At 41.4% G+C, this 18,802-nt stretch overlaps 1 protein-coding gene across 3 annotated transcripts in view; it reads right to left on the bottom strand.

Moving 5' to 3' along the window:
- The window catches only part of SLC66A2 (solute carrier family 66 member 2), a 62,052-nt gene extending 43,458 nt beyond the window's left edge, over positions 1 to 18,594 (bottom strand). For 2 of the 3 annotated variants that reach the window (XM_079302427.1, XM_079302428.1), the window contains exons 1-3: positions 18,492 to 18,594; positions 17,803 to 18,156; positions 9,471 to 9,604 (exon numbers count right to left, since the gene is read on the bottom strand). In XM_079302427.1, the coding sequence (XP_079158553.1) occupies positions 9,471 to 9,604; positions 17,803 to 18,005 (337 nt within the window). In that variant the 5' untranslated portion in view covers positions 18,006 to 18,156; positions 18,492 to 18,594. Of the gene's footprint in view, positions 1 to 5,249; positions 5,304 to 9,470; positions 9,605 to 17,802; positions 18,157 to 18,491 lie in introns of all 3 variants that reach the window. The other variant, XM_079302426.1, reaches the window with a different exon arrangement.
- Positions 18,595 to 18,802: the final 208 nt, after the last annotated feature.

Here is an 18,802-nt window from a genome sequence, read left to right as displayed (position 1 = left end):
CTCTAGCATAAGGAAATGGGAAAATAAAAGAAAATTCATTGCTGATCACTGTGGTCAGGAATGTGCTTTCACAGCACTCAGGTGGGCAGGAAACAGACTGGCCTCATGCCTCCACCTCACTGCAGAGGGTGTGTGCATTTCTGGATCTCTCACCTTAAGGAAACTGCAAACTGCCAGAGGCAGGGATCATAGCTGCTCAAAGACCTCAACAATCATTCTTTGCGTTTCTCCCTTCCCAGCTGTCTTTTGTGAAAGGAAAAGGTCTCTCTGGAATATAGAATTTAAACTCATCCTTCCCTTTTATACCTTCTGAAAAATACCAGATAAGCCTGCAAAAAGGTATGCCCTCCTACTGAGCCACTTCCAACACTTTCAACAGGACAGAAAAGGCCACAGAACTTTTATTTTGAGACCCATTAGCCTGAGGGGCTAAAGAAAGATTTACACTGAATAGAACTTCAAAGCCTGAAAGAGAATATCTACTGGGAAACATAAAACTGGTCCCAGAAAACAGACTGATCCAAACCAATTTTTCTCACGTTTTCTGAAAGAAAATTATTTTAGTGTTGAACTTGGAATGGTTCAGGACAAATTCCCTATGAAAATAAAGAAACAACTTTTTAAATGAAACTATTCAGTCTCCCTGTGTCTGTAGTTAAAAAAAAAAAAAAAATGTTCTGCTCAATCTGTTCAGCGTGTCAACAACTTCTAAGCTCCTTTTAAAAATTCAATAGTGTTCTATTTGGACTAAATTATTCTGAAATGCTTGAAATAGTAAGTAGCTTAGACCTCCAGCACAGCCCAATACCTGCAAAGACAAATTATATTCCAGACTTGTGTCAGTCTCATTTGCAACATCAACTAAAAAGGAACCAAAATTATGTATTAAAAACAACACCAGTTGCCACTTAAGTATTTACTTAAAACAAATTTAAAATTGCTCCTACATCCTTATAATGTCCATTTTTTACTCTGTTTTGTCTCCTGAAATGTCTCAAAATTGATGCAGAGAAAGACATGGAGAAATAACTGTGCCCATCATACACAGAATTACAACCAAAGTATCAGTGCAGACAGGTGCCATTTTCACAGGCAAAGTAGACCTGAATTATTCAACAACTAGAACTCCATTAATAATTTTTTTTAATCCTTTTTATAAAAATTTTAAAAATCAACAAACAAACCACAAAACTAAACAAAGCAAAACAAGCAAAAAAATATCCTTTTGGCACCCTATTTTGTCACAGACATGCCATTACAATCCTCTCTCATGGACACCCTCCCCAAAATACTAACAAAAGCATTCTGAAATTATACAACAAGGATACATATAATCCTGGGGAGGAGAGACCAAAATCCTTCCAAGAGCACTTTCATGTTCAGTTATGCACAGCCAGAGGTGGTGACAGCCCAGCAACAACTCTGCTCTCGTGGTTCCAGCTGTACAGGAAATTCATCTGCTGGGCAGTGCAGGAGTCAAAGCACTTCCAAAGAAACCCAGGTGCTGCCCACAGCCAGCAAAGCTGTGCCTCTGCTGTGTCCCAGCATCTCCTCAGGGTGTTGGGGCTGGATACAGCAGCACACTGTGTTACCTACAGAGACCCCTGGAAAAACACAGTGCCTGTCCACAAGCTGTGCAGGATGCCCTGCTGAACACAAACAGACCAAACACTGAACAGAAGTCAGAGAGCTGATTAAATAAAGTTTACATCCTTCATGGCACATGTAATGTAGCAGTGCTGCTCTAGAATATGTCAACACTCTGGTGGTGTTGAACAGCACAAGCCAACTGATGCCCTGAGCTAACTAAAGAGCACAAACAAAAGGAGAGGTGGAAGTGTGACTTATTCACCAGGCTGTCACACTGCCAGTGGAAACTATGCAGCAGATGCCTGCACCTGCTAAATTCACATTACTACTTTCTCCTCATTATTATGCAGATATAAGTCTGTGAAGTCAACTATATACATATTTTACATTTCCCCCCCCAAAAAAAATGTTTAGTAGTTTAAAATATTTTGCAACAGTATTCAATGAATATAAGTTCTTGTTGTTTCATTATCACCAGTTTTTATTACTCATGTTTTAAAATTTAATTTTATTTGATGAGTTTTTGTTGAGTTAAAACCAAGGTTCAGGATTCAGTAATACAGCAAGTTTTAAAATCATCTTCAGAGAGGGATGGAAATCCCAAAAATGTCTTTCAAAACGTTCAACTGTCTAATTAGAAGGAAAAAAAAAAAAATCCAACAAGTCCCATCCAATTTGAGGCTCACCTGCCAAACACTGAAACCACTCTGAACAACTTTAACAATTCAGGCTTTTTGGAGCAATGGTAGTGCTTTGTTACTTCTTTAGTGATTTTGTTATCTCAACAGTCTCCAACACTTACAAGGCTCAAAATATATCTATGGTATTTGTATTTTAGCAAAACAGATTAATACACTTATTCAGACTTATTCTAAATCATCTCATCAACAAGATGAGAAGCAGAAAAAGAAACAAGAAATGAGCAAAAACCCAAATTTCAACTTAACTGCAGCTTGCTCAGTCTCAGCAATTGCCATGCTACCAGGCACTAGGTAGAACTACATACCTGAATCAGAAAACAAAGGAAATAAAGCAGTAATCCTTCAGAACTAGAGCTACTTCTTTTTAATCTTTCCTTGACCAAGTAAAAAAAAATAAAATAATTTTATTTCTGTATGGAATGAGAAAACCCTACACCCTGGGGCCAAACTAACTGTAAATTTTTTAGGTCACTCAAACTGCAGTAAGCTTCCCCCACACCCTCAACTCTCTCTCAGTACTGAGTGATAGAAAGTCACTTTTCAGAGTCACATGACAGAGATAAAGGCTTTTTCAGATAACATGTGGAAAAACAGTGGCATTAAGTGGTTTCTTGAACTAGTGACAACAAAACAAACCTAAAAGCAATCTCGGGGAGCTCAGCAGGAGTTCAGTTCCTATTCAAGGAGATGCACCAAACAAATGCCCCTGTATTTATCTAACAAGTTCACCTAAAACTCATTGGTAGCCCTGTACATTTTCAGATTAATTGTTCAACAGCTCTATATCAAAATAGCTTTCATAGATCATCTTCAATTACAAACATAATTTACTACATGATCATAAAAATAAAGTAATACAATAATTTCTGAAGCCTAAAATTATATTTAAAATGTTTTACACAAAATTTTCTCAAAAATACTTGAAGGAAATTTTTTGAAAAATTCATTCTTCTTGAGCAGAAGTTCTAATTAAAACTCGTTAAAGGACATAATGAGAATGCACAAGCACATGAAAGCACAACAAATATTCCCCTTGGCTAATCTCTAAGTGAGCTTCCCCAGAGCTGTAGCAAACCACAGCACTGCAGGGCACAGAGCAGTTAAGCTGCCTGTAAATTGAATATGATACAAGCTGTGACATACAGCACCATACACCCCACTCTTCACACCACCATCACATACTTCTGTATGCACATTATACACAAACAGCTCAAAACATTTCTAATTTCTTTACAGCAGTGAGAATTGCCATATTTCAAATTTATCCACCCAGTCTTTAAACTTCTAAAGAAGTGTATAAGGCTGTCTTGTTCCTTAGCAATAACCCAACTCATCCTGTTTTGCTAAGCAACTCAAAAACTAACATAAAATAATACCTATTAACCAAATGTTTCAGACTTAGATCAGCTGAATTAAGATGTATGGTGCTTTATTACACATCTTTTTAAACTATCAAACTACCAACAAATGACTTTTAAACCTAATAGGCAAGGAAAAAAATTGATTGAAATAAGTAAAAGGTCACATTAAGTTACTTATTTCTGTTTAATTTTAACCATTTGAAGCTGACAACTGTTTCTAGGTCTGGCACTGTAAATAAAGCACTGCTGAAAACTAGTAAAAGACAACAGGAACACAGGTACAAGGAAGACAGAACTGCTTAAACATTACATTCCAATGGTTAGTGTTGCAAGCCAGTGAGAATGACCACACAAACTAGAGTTAAAGACAAACAGAAAAAAATAGTTCAATACCAAATTCAGAAAAAATAATATTTTGAAAATAGAAAAGGAAAAGGTGCTTTGCAAAGTACTGGTATCAGACAAAAAAAAATTGATAACTTTCCCAAAGCATGGATTTTGCCCCTAAACCTGAAAGGGGAGATCCAGAAGATTAATAATTAAAACAAAGTCTTATTTAACCTAAGCAGGGATGGCCTTATGCTTCAAGAAAGCACTCAGGTTAATACCACTCTTGGGCACTTTCTCAGAGCTAACTCCAGCCTGATTAACTGTGTGTTGAGAAACACAGAGACTCTCCTTTTGCTGCAAAAATGTTCTTCTGTGCCCTGGATATTGCCATTTGATCCCTCACTAACTCAAGAACTACAACAGAACACAACTGGTACCAATGGAAGATTCTGAATCAGTTCAGTTAAAACCAGTCTAAAAGTTTACTCTGGGGAACTTGTGTATCAGCATTCATTTCTTTGATGCAATGCCCCAACTAATTTAAAACAAAATTACAATTACTTGACTAAAACCATCATTCCAAACTATTAAGAGTGCAAAAAAATACTACAAGGCTGGTTTGCACCTAATATTTCCTGTTCCTTAGATAACTTAAACAATATAGATTCTAACTCTGAAACTTAAGATTGGAAGCTTTCACCTTGGGCATTACTAACTCCCAAATAACAATTCTAAGGCTGCTCTATAATGAAAAAGAGGAATATTCACAAGGATGCAGGCACTTTGCTTGAGTATCAAGTGTTCCGTGAAATTTCTTATTTAGCATTCTGCACACTGCTGAAAGATACCTTCTGCATATTTCATCATCTCCTCCAGCATTAGAGCTGAAAAAGGACAACTGATTCTGAGAGGTGGATCTCTATCATGTATTATTTTGTTTTTTCCAGCTTGGGGAAGGAGTAAGGAAGACATTCTTGAGACACACAATGTGTACAATTCAACTGCCTTCAAAGAACTGGTTTCAGAAATAGAGCTAAAAGCATCTTTTCCTCTTTTCCATGGAAGTTAAAAGTGGGCAGGTGAAAAATTAAAGGAAAAAAAAAAAATCAGACACCAGGTTTTAGTATGTCGAGAAAAGGTAATGCAAACATTTTCTATAGAAATGATCATGCAATCATTTCCAAAAATGATCACAAAAAGTAGCAATTCATGAAACATGTAGTTAAGGGGAACAACTTCATGCAGAATGGGTTTGTACAGTACATACCCAGATAGGATCTCTTGGGAGGTGCTTTGATTTCTTCATCCTTACTATCTGCAGCTACATAAAAAAAGAGTTGAACAGGGGGGAAAAAAAGAAAGGAAAGACAAACAGACTTTTATGATTAAATGCAATAGTGGTTATTTGAGTTACAGTTTAGTCAGTTAGTACATTTTATTCATTAAAAAAATAAAAGCCAGACCAAAACATGCCAGAAATTGTAGTCCCCATGCTTTCTATAAGGCTCCCACCCCACAATGTTAAGATAGGATCGAGTAGGAAGCCCCAGAACAGTCTCAGTGCACAACTCAACCAGTGTACCTGTGAGGAGGAAATAAAGGCTTAAAAAGCAGTGAAACAGACAGCTTGATTCTTACTTTAGACTTCATAAACTCTAACTTTTCACGATCAGAGAAAACAAGCTGTTGCCTCAGGAACACCAGGTGTGTGGATCTCTATGTATAAACAGCTGAGACAGTAGCTGCCCTGCCTCTGGTGGAAAATGCTGCCCAAAAACACTGTCAGAAAGCCCAGCATCAAGGAGAGAACAGACCCCAATTGCAACTATGCTACATGCTAAACCCTTTTCACTCTAACCTGCCTCTTCCAGTTGAAAACTGTATATTACATAAGAATTTTCCAGTGCCAAAACCAGAGCTCCTCAAAGGATCAGTGTGCTATTGTAAGATACAAGTTATAAAGCAGATAAAGCCAACCAGCAAAACTGGATGAATGACAAGAGGAAATAATCTTCATGCAAAAACACAAGAGCCCATGTTCTACTTGTGAAGCCTGGGCTGCACAAGTAAGGAGAGATGTCCAAGTCTCCTTTAACAAATGCTGTCCACTGGTTTTCAGTATAGTTTATACATTCAGGGGGCTCAAAATCTGTCACAATGCCTTGGGCATTGCTAGAATCTTTGTTGGCGAGAGGTGGGAGGCTGATTTGGAGAAAGAAAAAGAAGGTTCCACACAGAGTGTCTGTCTCTCCAAGAATATGATGAGACTGCTCTGGCCCACCAACACCCCCAAAAGTAACCAGATGTTTTCAGCTGTCCGTACCTGTGACCACCTTGCTTAAACCACAGTTTTTAAGTAAAGACATAGTACATCCACATTTTATATTTCAATTTTCAGCTTTTTAGCATGGTAGCACCATCATGCCCCGAAATACTACAACACTTTGAAGAAAAACAATAACAAAATTAACAAGAAGCCTGGTCCTTTCTGTACCAACAATGCAGTGTCCATATGGCTGCACAGATACAACTTTAAAACCTGGGAACAAATATGGAAAACTATTGTTACCACGACAATGGTACCAGGAGATCTGCATTAGAACAGTTAAGATGTAGTGAGGTTAAATACAGGATAAAAGATAAGAAGCTATTGGTCATGCCTGCTGATTTCACCTGAAGACTCCTTCATGTAGCTCTCAAGGCATTCGTATGCAGGGGAGAGAACTGTCTTTTCACTCCAGGTTTTAAAATCAAATTGGGGTATTTGCTGGTTTTGTATTTTGCCTGGTTTGGGTGCTGGCTTTTCCCAACCTGAATTGTTAAAAACAGGCTACACAATCCAAGTTTAAAAAAAAGTAATAGAACAGTAGGATATATGAAGAGCACTTGCTCCATTTTCAATCAGTATGTACTGAAGGATAAAGTCTGTGTATTCAAAACAAAAATTCAGAGAAGGCAGCAACAGCACAAGATGGGCTGCACCACTTTCAGCTTAATTTCATTTTGAAATACTGAAAGGGAACGGGGGAAATCTCACAATTGAGAAGTAACTGTGAGAAGGGAAAAAAAGTCAAGAAAACTCACAAAATCTTTTCAAGTTCTCTATACATAAAGTCTAAAAAAACCCCCCCAAACATTAGTAGAAAATCCAGGGAGACTGCACTTCTCATGCTATGATAGTTACAAATCAAAGTAGATGCAAATTGACTGAATGGCTTTGTATGTTCTGAATAGTTACTGACATTTGGGGTATTTTAAGCCAGTAATACCACAAAACAGGCCAAACAATACAGAACAAGCTTGTCAGGATTTGAAGAGATTGCTTCTTAGTGCTTTCAAGATAGGAAGCAGATTCCTTCTGAACTAGTTATTACTTAAGGGACCTAATTTGTGAGAAAAATTAAAACAAAAAGGAAAAAAGGCCATTCTCACATAACTGAAAACACACTGCTAAACATACACTTATGCTGCTTGGAAGAAATATCACATTTAACAATAATATAAGAAAACAGCAAACTCCCTTCCACTGAAATATTCTAGTCTTTATAAATATTTTGGATTATTTTGCCGAAACATTGAAAGGGAGGATGGAAAAGAAAAATGTTTACAATGAAGACCAGCCACGCTGATAAATAATAATTATATTATCATAGAGAAATGGGGTACCTTCCCTCAGGATTCTGCAAGGTTAACCAAAAACAATGACTTCAAACCTAGCTCTTCACTGTTCCAGTAAGTTATAAGGAAAGAAAGTAAGTACACAGATTTATCAGCTTGCCTAGATCACCATAAAACTTCAGAGATAAGATTAGGTGTATGATTAGAAACACAGTTCTCACTCCTACTCATACTGTGTTTGAAACTTATCATTCTGTCCAGCTTGAAAGGAGCTTTGTATGCATCTGCATGTTTATTCTGAGTCATCATACAGTTGTCCTTTAAAAATCAATCCCATGTAAAGAAATATACCAACTATTCTCAGTGTATGTAGGAGGATGTAAGCCTTTTGATGAAAACAAATAATTAAGGACCACAACTAGGTCAAAATCAGTCTCTCTAGCAAATTTCATATGACAAACAGTTTTAGGAAAAAGCAATAAATAACACAATGCAACCTCAAAGAGTTTCTGTCATTTGTTAAGGGAAGGACTGACTACCCCTTAGAAGACTGTATGTCTTTCAGGGAGAGTTGCTTAAAGAGCACTATATATTAAACTGAAGAGTCCCCTTTTCTGTCCAAAGGTTGCTGAAGGAGCCTGCAAGTGTGCATGTGTAAATGGGCACAAGAACAATTTCCTCTCAGAAAGGGCAAACAGAGTAACCTCCCAGTCACTCCACAAAATGCTGTACAAACAGCAGGAGGAAGAAAGCACACCTGCCCCTCCCAAACGCTTCCTGGATTTTACCTGCTGCTAAACCTGGCTGAAAGTACTTTTTAAGTCGTTCATCCTGCCAGACTGAAAACCCCTATGAACACAGCAGCTTGTGTTTTGAAGCTGAAGTGCAGCTCCTCTTCCACATGAATTCACTTACCTGAATAGTTTCTCACTACACTCTGCAATAAGCAGGAATGGAAATAGCTTCCTTAGCTATTAGAGAAATTACCCTACTGCACAGCCAGGAACTGCTGCTATCTGGAATTGGATCAGACCCTCAATTATTAGAGAGTGTGGAAGAGAACAGATGGAGAGAATAAATTATACATCCTTAATGGCAAAACAACTGACAGAAAGCTGACAGTGTTAATTCTGTTCCTGTTGGTAATAAGCTGTTACATAAAATGTTGTAAGTCAAAGTCAACACAGAGAAACAAAAACCTACCCATCTCACATTTCTTATCAGCAGGGAAAAAAGCAAGGACACTGCACAAAGACTGAACATTTTATTAAATAGAGAATAATAGTATGGCCCAACTGAAATTATTCAAATTAACAAAACTAACCAAAATAAAAAATAAAGGAAAATTCCCATAAATCCCAACTAATCCCACACTAAAGCCAAAGGAAATAGTTGCAAAATTTCTTTTTGTGTACCATGATAAGAAGCACCTGTTTTTTTGATAGTCAGTAACATGAAAATAGAAAATTATTACCTACAAAAGCAAATGTTTGCAATTACAGCACTTATATAATAGTGTAAGATCATAACTAAGAACTTGGTAAAAAAGCACAGCTGAAGAAAATAACTTCTTACTCCAGACAAGATCTTTAAAAAAATCCAGGCTAGCACATCAGCATAACAACCAGCTCAATATTCAGAATGTGGTGTGAAATACTAGGGAGAACTCCTATTTCTAGACTGAAGCAAGACCTGTCTGAAATAAAATTTCAGCTCTATATTTTTATCTGGAAAATAAGCAGTTAAAAACAAAAGTTCAGAAAGTGCTACAGTGGGGAGACTGGACTGTAAGACAGAACTTTTGCACTAAGTAGAGCACAGCATACTTTCAGAAGTATTTATCCTAAAAAAGCCAATTCCCATCACTGACCTGCAAAAGAGCGGCGTTTCACGTTCAGCTCATTGGACACACGAACTTCAGTGCACAGTTTCAGCATCAGTAACATTGTAATGATCATGATAATGCTCTGCCACAAAAGAGGGGATTCAAAACGCCTTCCAAACCTAAAAAGGGAAAAGAAAGCATGTAAAACGCCTGGAAAAGGAAATGCTATCAGTAACAGGTTTAGAAGGCTGAGGACATCAGTCACCAGGCAGACCCAATTGCACATACAGTAGCTCAGAGTACAAGTATCTGAGAACCCTGTTTCAACATCCAGTGGACTGATCCTAGAGGTGCTGAAGAGAGAAGCTTAAGTTTTTGCTTCAAAAGCCAGCAGCAAACCCATTGTTTTGAAAGGAGAATCACACTCAGTAAGCAGTAAGTTGGTACAGAGAGACCAGAGAGTTATGCCACATTAACACCAGTTATGTGTGCTCTCCACAAACACACTCCCAAAGATTCCACATGGACTTCTGTGCAAAACTTCCCTTTCTCAACTTTTCATTTCTAAATTAAGTCATAAAAACAACAGCACTGGCCCTATGAAGAAATAAATATCCACAGCCCTGTCTAAACATCCAAGTGGAAAAGCCAGGTCTGCAGAACACACCAACTATTTAATAAATTTTTTCTTATTTGGATCAAGATTGGGGGAAGTAAGGAAGTACAGATGACGTGTCATGGGAGCTCCTGAGTACTTCCTTCACACAATAGAGAGGGTGAACTTGGATTGTGGCCAGTCTTGACTGAAGAGCTCATCTTAGGTGGCTGCACAAGATTCTGCAGTAGGAAAAGGAGAGCCCTTCAATGGAGATCAGTAATGCTCCAAGATCCTCTTCCTACATTACTTGATGAAAGCTCAGCAAACCCACTACACATTCAGTAAGTGCATGAAGGGTAAAGAGGGGAAGCTTATCATGTACAGCCCTCAAAGCACATTGCATTTACAACAGGAAGGTGACACACACATCACAGTGAGCTGCTGCTTCTGTGCTCAGTTGTGCCAGTTTTGTGCCTTGAAGACAGATGTTGAGGAAGTGATTTGGTCAGAACATATTGCTGTGCTCCCCAGGGTCCCCTGCCTGTACCGAGAGGCACACAGGCTTTCAAACAGCACAGTTACTAAGGTCAGTCTTTGACCACATCATGCTGAGTCCCAAGCCTCACAGGCATGGCAATTATTGCCCTCTTCTTGACAGTTCCTGTTTTACAGCACCCTGGCAAAACGGAATTTGTTACACTTGGGCTACTTTCATGGCCGAGCTCCCCGCTAGTAAAAGCCAGCCAGGTTCACCACCTTGCTGCCTCACACTTCTGTGTTTCCACTGCAGCCATTTCACCAGAGATTTTTTGTTAGGAATCAACTAACAAGGGACAGGAGAGAGACTGGAAAGTCCTTGACTAGCTTCCTTGGAAATCCTGTGCAGAAGAGCCAAGCAGCCCACATCAATGAAAAGAGCCAAGTATTTCCTGCATAAAGGCATACAGCTGGGGAAAAGTACAACCCCTTGAGCCTCCACACTAATGCCAGAGAGCCCACCAGTAACTACTGCAGGAATAGCAGCTCTGTGACCTTTAGTGCCCCACTTCTTTCTTACTGTAACAAATTCAGAGGACACTGTGAGGAAGGAAATAAAGAACACAGCTGATAAGTGTAATTATAGGCAGTGTGTGCTCTGAATAAAGTTTTCACTGCACTAGTTCAAAATACAGGGGAAAAGAACAAAAGTTTGGCCTAGCCTATGCCCCAGGCTCACGATTCCAGAGCTCATTCAGCTGACCGTGGATGAGTTCCCCTCATCTACTGGAACTCAATACTGTCATATCTGCCTCATATTCAGGGATGAGAAAAAATATGGGAAAGACTTACTAAAAATTACAGATCAGTTAACTATAAACCAGTTTACATCAGGTTTAGAAAAACCATCTCCAATTGCAAATGTATTTGCATTTAAAAATACAGTAATGCATTTAAAAGGGGCTGAGCTAGCAGCACAAGTTAGAAGCTATTATGACAGTAAATCCAGCCACAGGTCACTGCAAGGTTAGTTTCTCCCTGCTGATGAGATTATTGGTGATTCACTAATGGGTGCCTCACAAAAATACTGCTTGCAGTATAAATATCCACTCACTACAAACACAAATAAGCTTAGGCACCTGCTTGTCTGATCACAACAATTTGTCATGAGATTCAAGTATTGCTGCAGACCCTCTACCCTATACACTAGGTGGGAAAAAAGTAAAACAAAGCTCACCACACAGAAAAGAGTTAAAATGGAATTTTAAAAATTCTTATGGGAACTTCAAACAATGCAAACCATTTGTAGGGGTTTTCACAACCATCCAGTCAAAGGCAACAAAGGTTATACAACAAAACATACTCATGTGAAATATATCTTCCCAAACACCAAGCCCCAGAATGAGTCTTGCAGGCAACACAACCCACTAAACTAGATCAGATATACAGGAAAACAAACAGCTTCCCTGAGAGCCAACAGGCAGAGCAAACTACACCACATGGATTACACCACACTACCTGGGCAGCAAGACTGAAGGGAATACCACTGTCAAGGACCACTCCTGGGTTCTTGAAGCTGTAAAAGTAAAGCCAGAACACTCATTTTGCTCAGGATCATGGACACAAGCACCACTCCAAGCTGCTTACCCTACTCTGCATTGCTATCAGAGCCTGCCAAAGCAACACTAATCCAGTTTAAGACTCCTCAGCCAGCTTCAGCCAGGAGCACTATGGGATGTAAGCCCTGCAGGGAGAGCATGCCACTCCATGTTCTGTTTCCTTTCTGCCTCAAAGACATTATTCCTGTCTCTGTATAAGCAGGGCCCAGGAGAGGAGAACACTAAGGTAATTAGAGCACCTTATGAGAGAAAGATGAAGAGCCTTAGGGTACTAGAACCAGCTTGCAGAAAAGATCAGCTTTGAAGTCCTGGGGGTGAGGGGTCACCACATTATTCCACATTTTCATCCCATTACTGCAATGCTGTGTAACAAAGTGAACAGCGACACTGGCAGTATTCAAGGAACTCAGACTTCATATGTCAGACTACAAAGAGACAAAGAGCTTTTCCACTGTTTACTTCATTTGTAAAAACAAAAGAACCCTTTATTTCCTGTACTAGTCAAATACGCAAATAAAGGCAGGGAGTGGCTTCCATGTTATTAGTGTTTCCACAGCCTTCAAATGACTAATGCACGTTCAGGGTGATGAAGACAAGAGAAGTGCACGTTCAAGCCAGAGCAGAGACTAACTAGTTATTGAGAAAATGACGTAATTCCATTGTACAATTCAATTCTGCAATAACCCTGCTATTCCAGTCCTTAGCCTATGTGAAACAGCAAATGCTGATTGTGAAAAAGAAGCCTATGCTAAACCAACCATAAAAGGTTTGCTTATATGAAAGCTTTTCCTGAGACATTTTTGAAAAGAAAATGACTGCTTTTGGTGCAGCCAGATCACCATCACCCTGACCACTGTTTCCTCCCACACTCCTGGATGCTGTTCCAGCTTTCATCTGCTGTCTGCTTTTCAGCTCTTTGGGAAGTTACAGATTCTAGGCTAAATGGAAAGCACACAGGATACACCACACACTACCAGGATCATGACAGATAGCCCAGGGTAGCAGCATGACAGCTGTCCTGAAAGTCATCCCAATTACAGAATTGAACCTGAAGGATTTAAGCAGGAAGAAGAAACAAACTAGTTTTGCAAAAGGATCTTTTGACACAAGGCTCCTCTTGACATGTAAACTTCCAAGACTTTATGCATCATTCCAAACCAAGCTCCTCACTTGGGCATACAAAATTCTACTGTACTTTCTACACAAAAAAAGTAGCTCATCTTATCCCTGCTCTCTGGCACATACACAAAGGAGGTGGAATTGCATAACACTTTCGCTTCAATATCCGAGCAAGATTCCACCAGCAGGCCATCTCTCACACAAGGCAATCTCTCAAAGTTGTAGTCATTCTGTCAGCTTGATTCATACCATCATCCCACATTCCACACATGCTAAAAGCTGGCAAGATCCGTTTTAGTAACAGAAGCCTTAAAAGCACAAGTTTCTCTTTCTCACACAAAGCCCTTCAGACATCACTGCTTTGCTTCCCAAAGCCAGAGCAATACCAGACAGAAGGGATCTGGTCCACAAGTGCCACCGTAGGTGTTACAGCTAATAAATACCTGGGAATCTACCCTTGACAAGAGCGAGTTCACCATTTCTCTATAAATTGCCTCCAGCTTCACACTTGAGTCTCTAAACCTCTTCTATTAAACAGGGAGCTTCTTTTATTGACTCCAGCACAGACAACTCCCAGTGCTATTGAGATTGCTGGTTTAAGATTTTTTTGTTTCAGGTCAACTGATGTGGAATTGGTAGAGGGTTACCTTTGCTCAGAAACAACACAGTCCATAGTCTCCATCCTGTCCCTGCTGTCAGATCTTGTTCCCATGGTTTGCTTGAAGGCAACTGTTTTGTGAGAACAACTCCAAAACTGAATGGTTTTATTTTCTGGTTTTGGATTTCTGTGACACTGCTGTTTGAGTTTTAGGAAAGTGTCCCACGGAATTCCAGCTCAAAACCTTTGGAAAGAACTTTGTCTTTCTGGAAAATATACAAACCCTATTACATAACCACATCCATTTTACAAAACATTAAAAAAAAATCCCAAAAAACTTCTGGGGGTAGCAGGCAACATAAGTACTTTTGGCTGTACTCAGCGAAGATAAATATATAAAAATGTCTACATTGATTTCTAAGAAATCTATAGTTTCTTTCCCTCTAGCTATTTACTTTCATTTCAATATTGGAAGAAACTAATTTATCTCTTCATAAGCTCTGCTTTAAAAAAGAAAGGGCAAAGAGAGAGAGGGGGAAGAGAGAGAGAAATCACAAGTAAGTTTTTCTGCATCCTCCACCCCCGACCAATTACACAACTCTCAGCCGCCTTCTCATTGCTGCTCTCCATCATGACAATGCAAAGCTCCTCAGCTGGCAGCCTGCAGGCCACAGGAACCCAGGAGATGTGTGCACCTTGGTCTAGTGCCACGGGGAACTCTGGAGCCATCCCACAACTTCAAAACAGCCTGGGACAGCTTAAACAGATAATTAATCACCTCAAAGCTCAGGGTATCCCTTGAGCACGAACACACAGCTAACTCAAGAACGTATAATAAGACATAAGGCACAGCTATCAAAAATGGTAATGAAGTGTTTAATTAAAAATGTAGAGGGAAGAAAATTGCTATCAGGGGTTTTTTTTGAGCAAGTCATACACTTTCACATGCACCAGAATGACAAAGGCCTGGAGTTCTGCACTGCCTCTTGATGTCTACCCACAGTACAGACTTTCCCCAGGCTGACCAGTCCAGAAAAACAATGACCTGTGGGGCTGGAGAGGACAGGCAGGAAAAGCAGTACTGACAATTGCAGGACTAAACAAAGGGGCAGCTGATGCAGCCATAAATCATATCCAGCACCTATACTGGCACCCCAAAATAAATACTGATTTGATGTGTTAGATAAAATTGTAACAACAGATTACTACGAAATGTAAACTTAAATTGGAATCAAATCTACTAAAGTACAAAATCTGCTCTTCACACTGGTAAACAGTCGTTCTAAGTTCCTTGTGTTGTAAGCACAAACTGCCTACTTTTCAATTTTTTTTTTTTTTAATCTTTCTAAAAAGGGCAAAAGATTTAAACATGGACAAACTTATAGTTTCTTTTTCCTAAACAAAAGCCATGCATGCATAAATAAAGTGAAGTAGAACCACGTCCATTGCTACCCTGTCTTCATTCTTCCAGACCAATCTTTTCCCAATGTTTTTACATGAAGTTCTGGCACCTTGCTGGAACACAGCAAGGCCAAACAAACATAACTGAAAGCAGAAACATCTCTTTAAAGATGACATTTTGAGACATTGTGTGAAAGAGAATTATAAAAAGTGGATACTGTGCTACTGTCATCACCAGCAAACTAAAACTTCTTTGGGCACACCTTAAAATTAAGTAATCACTTAAAGATGTAAGAAGTCAAGGAGGAGAGGTATTGCACTGAGTCCTCTTGACTTCAAAAGATGCCTTTCCACTGCAGACAGTCTAATCAGACAAATAGAATTTGTGACAACAAGTAAGTGGAAACAGGATTGTTATCCTTGATCTCAGGAGTACTTTGTTCATTGGCTACTGTCACAGTGCAATCCACCTGCTGAAATTCTATTGACACAAAACATGCCAAGATTAGGAAGCAAATACTCTGTATGGAGGGGACACGAAAGGTCAAACTTAACCCACTGCAAAACCAGACATTAAACCAAGAAAGGATAATCTCTGAAATGACCAAGTACAGTTAAAGGAACCTGTGGAATCTGTAATTCCACAAAGAGAATGTGAGGGAATTATCCCCATAGCTGAGGAGAAGGAAGTATAATAAAGCCATAAGGGAAAGGTGGGAGGACTGGGTCTGTTACAAGTTACACAGATACAGAAATACAGAAAGACCAACACTACCCAAGAGCAAAAATACAGAGGCATAAAAAGCATAATAGGCAGGAACAGTCTGTCCTCGTGAGCTGCAAATTCAATATGTGAAATTTCAGGGAAAACCTGAAAGTAACAACAGAAACAAATTATAGAAATGTCTTTGAAGTTAAAAACAAAACTAACAAGCAAAAAACAATAGAAACATCAGCCATCCTAGGAAATAATTAAGTCCTGAAAAGCAACACTATTAAAACTTGAAAGTTTTTAAGGCCTAACAATTTAATTTTTGGGTCAGGATAGAGGGCAAGTCCTGGAAAAATGACTCTGGCTCAAATCATGTGCTTAATAATCAGAGGTAATGAAGAGAAACCAAATGAAACCAGGAGCTGTATGGCAGTAAAGTTATATTATTATGTGGCTTAACTACTCTCAGTAAAACATACTCCTACCTGCATTCTCTCTCATTTGAGGTATTAACAAACCTTTCAACATTGACAACAATTACAACTTTTCATTACTTGCAGTATTTATACTTTCACGTATCTCTTAACCAGATGTACCTAAAACCAATCCAAATTAAAGATCTTTCAGTTCTTCCATAGTCTGAGTCCCACTTAACAGACGCACTCACCTGAGTTACCTAGAAACTACATCTCCATTCAGGTGTGAGTCATTTCTATATTTTAGCTACCTCCAGTAAAACCAAATATCAGACTATTTCTCTAAAACTGTCAGCTCAGGCTTCTCACTTTTCCTCCTCCTGCCAGTCCCTCCACTTCCCTCCTGCTCTCTGCTTTCTCCATATACTTCTCCCCAGGAAAACATAGTTCCAATGCAACAAGTAGCTGTGATCTAGTGATGACTCCTGTTTGACTGCCAGCTTGTGGCACCAAGAAAAGGTCTCTTGCTTTCCACTCCAGCACAGCACTTACAAATTGCATTTTGCAATAGCAGAAGCCAGGAAGCCATTACCCTGAGTCAGAGGAGGTTTCTTTAAAAAGAAACTGGAAACCAACAAACGGATGCAGCCTGTTACCTGTCCGTTCTTCATGGATTAAAAGGCATTATTTTGTCATCAAAGCAGAATTATAGAATAACTATTCTTAGTCGTAGTAATTGTCCAGACCATTTAATCTTTGGTTTCCCAAGTACATTCTCAGTGGTGTAGCATCTATATAATCAGAAGTAACGAGCAAGACGTTAATAGCATTAATGCACAGAAATCATGTCCTAATAACATTTTCTTTGTCCAGCAGCACAAGACCTAAATATGGAAATAAACTTGCTCTTAAGTATTGGAAGTGGTGTTGAAAGCATATCTTTTCCTAGCTTATCCAAGAGTGAAAATTGTCATCTGTAATGGTGCAAGAAGATCTATAGGTGAACCCCCTCTGAAACCAGCTGGCATCCGGGAAAATACAAGAATATATGGCAAGCGTTCCAGTGACGTTAATGCCAACTAGACACTAGAATAAGTGTGTGTGCAGATGCTTTCACTCTGAAAACAGAAATTTAGGAGCACGAGAAATGTAAAAGCAAGAAAAAAAAGACCCGACTTCGCATAAACCTCTTTACCAACAAGTTAAAAAGTTTCATCTTGGAAATCGGAGTGCTGATAATTAGATTTGGCAAGGGGAACAGACCATGCTCCCCAGCCCAGTTCCTTCTTAATAGACTCGCACACCGATGGAAAGACAGCATTTAGATCTCCAAGAGAAGGGAAAACGCACGTAAAACACGATTTCGTCAAATATTCCAATCCAAGCCAGCAAGCAAGCACGAACCTCTAGAGCTGATCAGAAGCACCGCCAACTTACCAAAAAAGTATCCGCAGAATGTTCGCCACCAGCAGCACCAGGCAGACGTAGCTGGAGAAGCCGTCGGCGTTCTGGGTGCGCCGAATGTCCCGGTACTGGGGGATGTAGGGCACGACGCCGCCGAACACCATGGCCCCCGCGGCGCCCCACGACACCAGCTGCTGCATGGGCACCAGCAGCCACTCCAGCCCGCCCGGCTCCATGCCGGGGGCCGCGGGGAGCCGCTCAGGCCGGGGGCCGCCCTCAGCCTGGGGGTGCCCGCGGCAGCGCTCCGGCCGCGGCGGCTCTAGCCACGGGCGGGCTGCGGGCCGGCGTGCGGCACCATGGCTGCGCCCTCCGCGGCGGGGCCCGCACCTGGGGAGAGGGACGGGGCGTGAGCGCGGCTCTGCCGAGGGCGGCTCCGGCCGCTGCCGGCCGGGCGCCGGCGAGCCCGGACCACCGCCCTGCCGCGGGCGGGTCGGGGCCGCCCCCGCCGCCGCCTCAGCCCCCGCCCCAGCCGCGGTGCCGGCGCTCCCCGGGGGGAGCCGCGCCGCTCCATCGCCGAGCGGCCGGGCGGGGCGCGGACACGCGGCTCCGCCGCCACCCCCGCCCGGCCCCCGGGTCGCGTCTCCGAGGGGCTTCTCCGCCCCCTCGCCCACCCGCGCTCTCCCCGCCCCGCCGACGGGCACGGCCGCCCGCCCGCCCCGCACCTGCTCCCCGAGCTCCGGCCGCCGCCGCCTCCATCCCCCGGCGCCGCTCCGCGGGCGGGCAGCGGCGGCCGGGGCGGCCCGTGACGCACCGCCAGCGGCCCGCCCCGCCAATGAGCGCCGGGGCCGCCCCTTCCTCCGGCGGGGAGCGGCGGCGCCGGGCCGGGCCCCTGCCTCCCTTTCCTCGCTTCCCACCGCGCTGTCGCCCGCGGCCCTACCGGGACACGGCGGGCGGTACCGGGACACGGCGGGCGGCTCGGCTCCGGAGCGGGTTCGGCTCACCTGGGCGCCTTCTCCTGCTCAGCTGCGCTGAG

Source organism: Erithacus rubecula (assembly GCF_903797595.1).
Source record: "Erithacus rubecula genome assembly, chromosome: 3".
NCBI lineage: Eukaryota > Metazoa > Chordata > Aves > Passeriformes > Muscicapidae > Erithacus > Erithacus rubecula.
The sequence above is the reverse complement of the archived record's forward strand: the minus strand, read 5'-3'. Positions and strand labels throughout refer to the sequence as shown.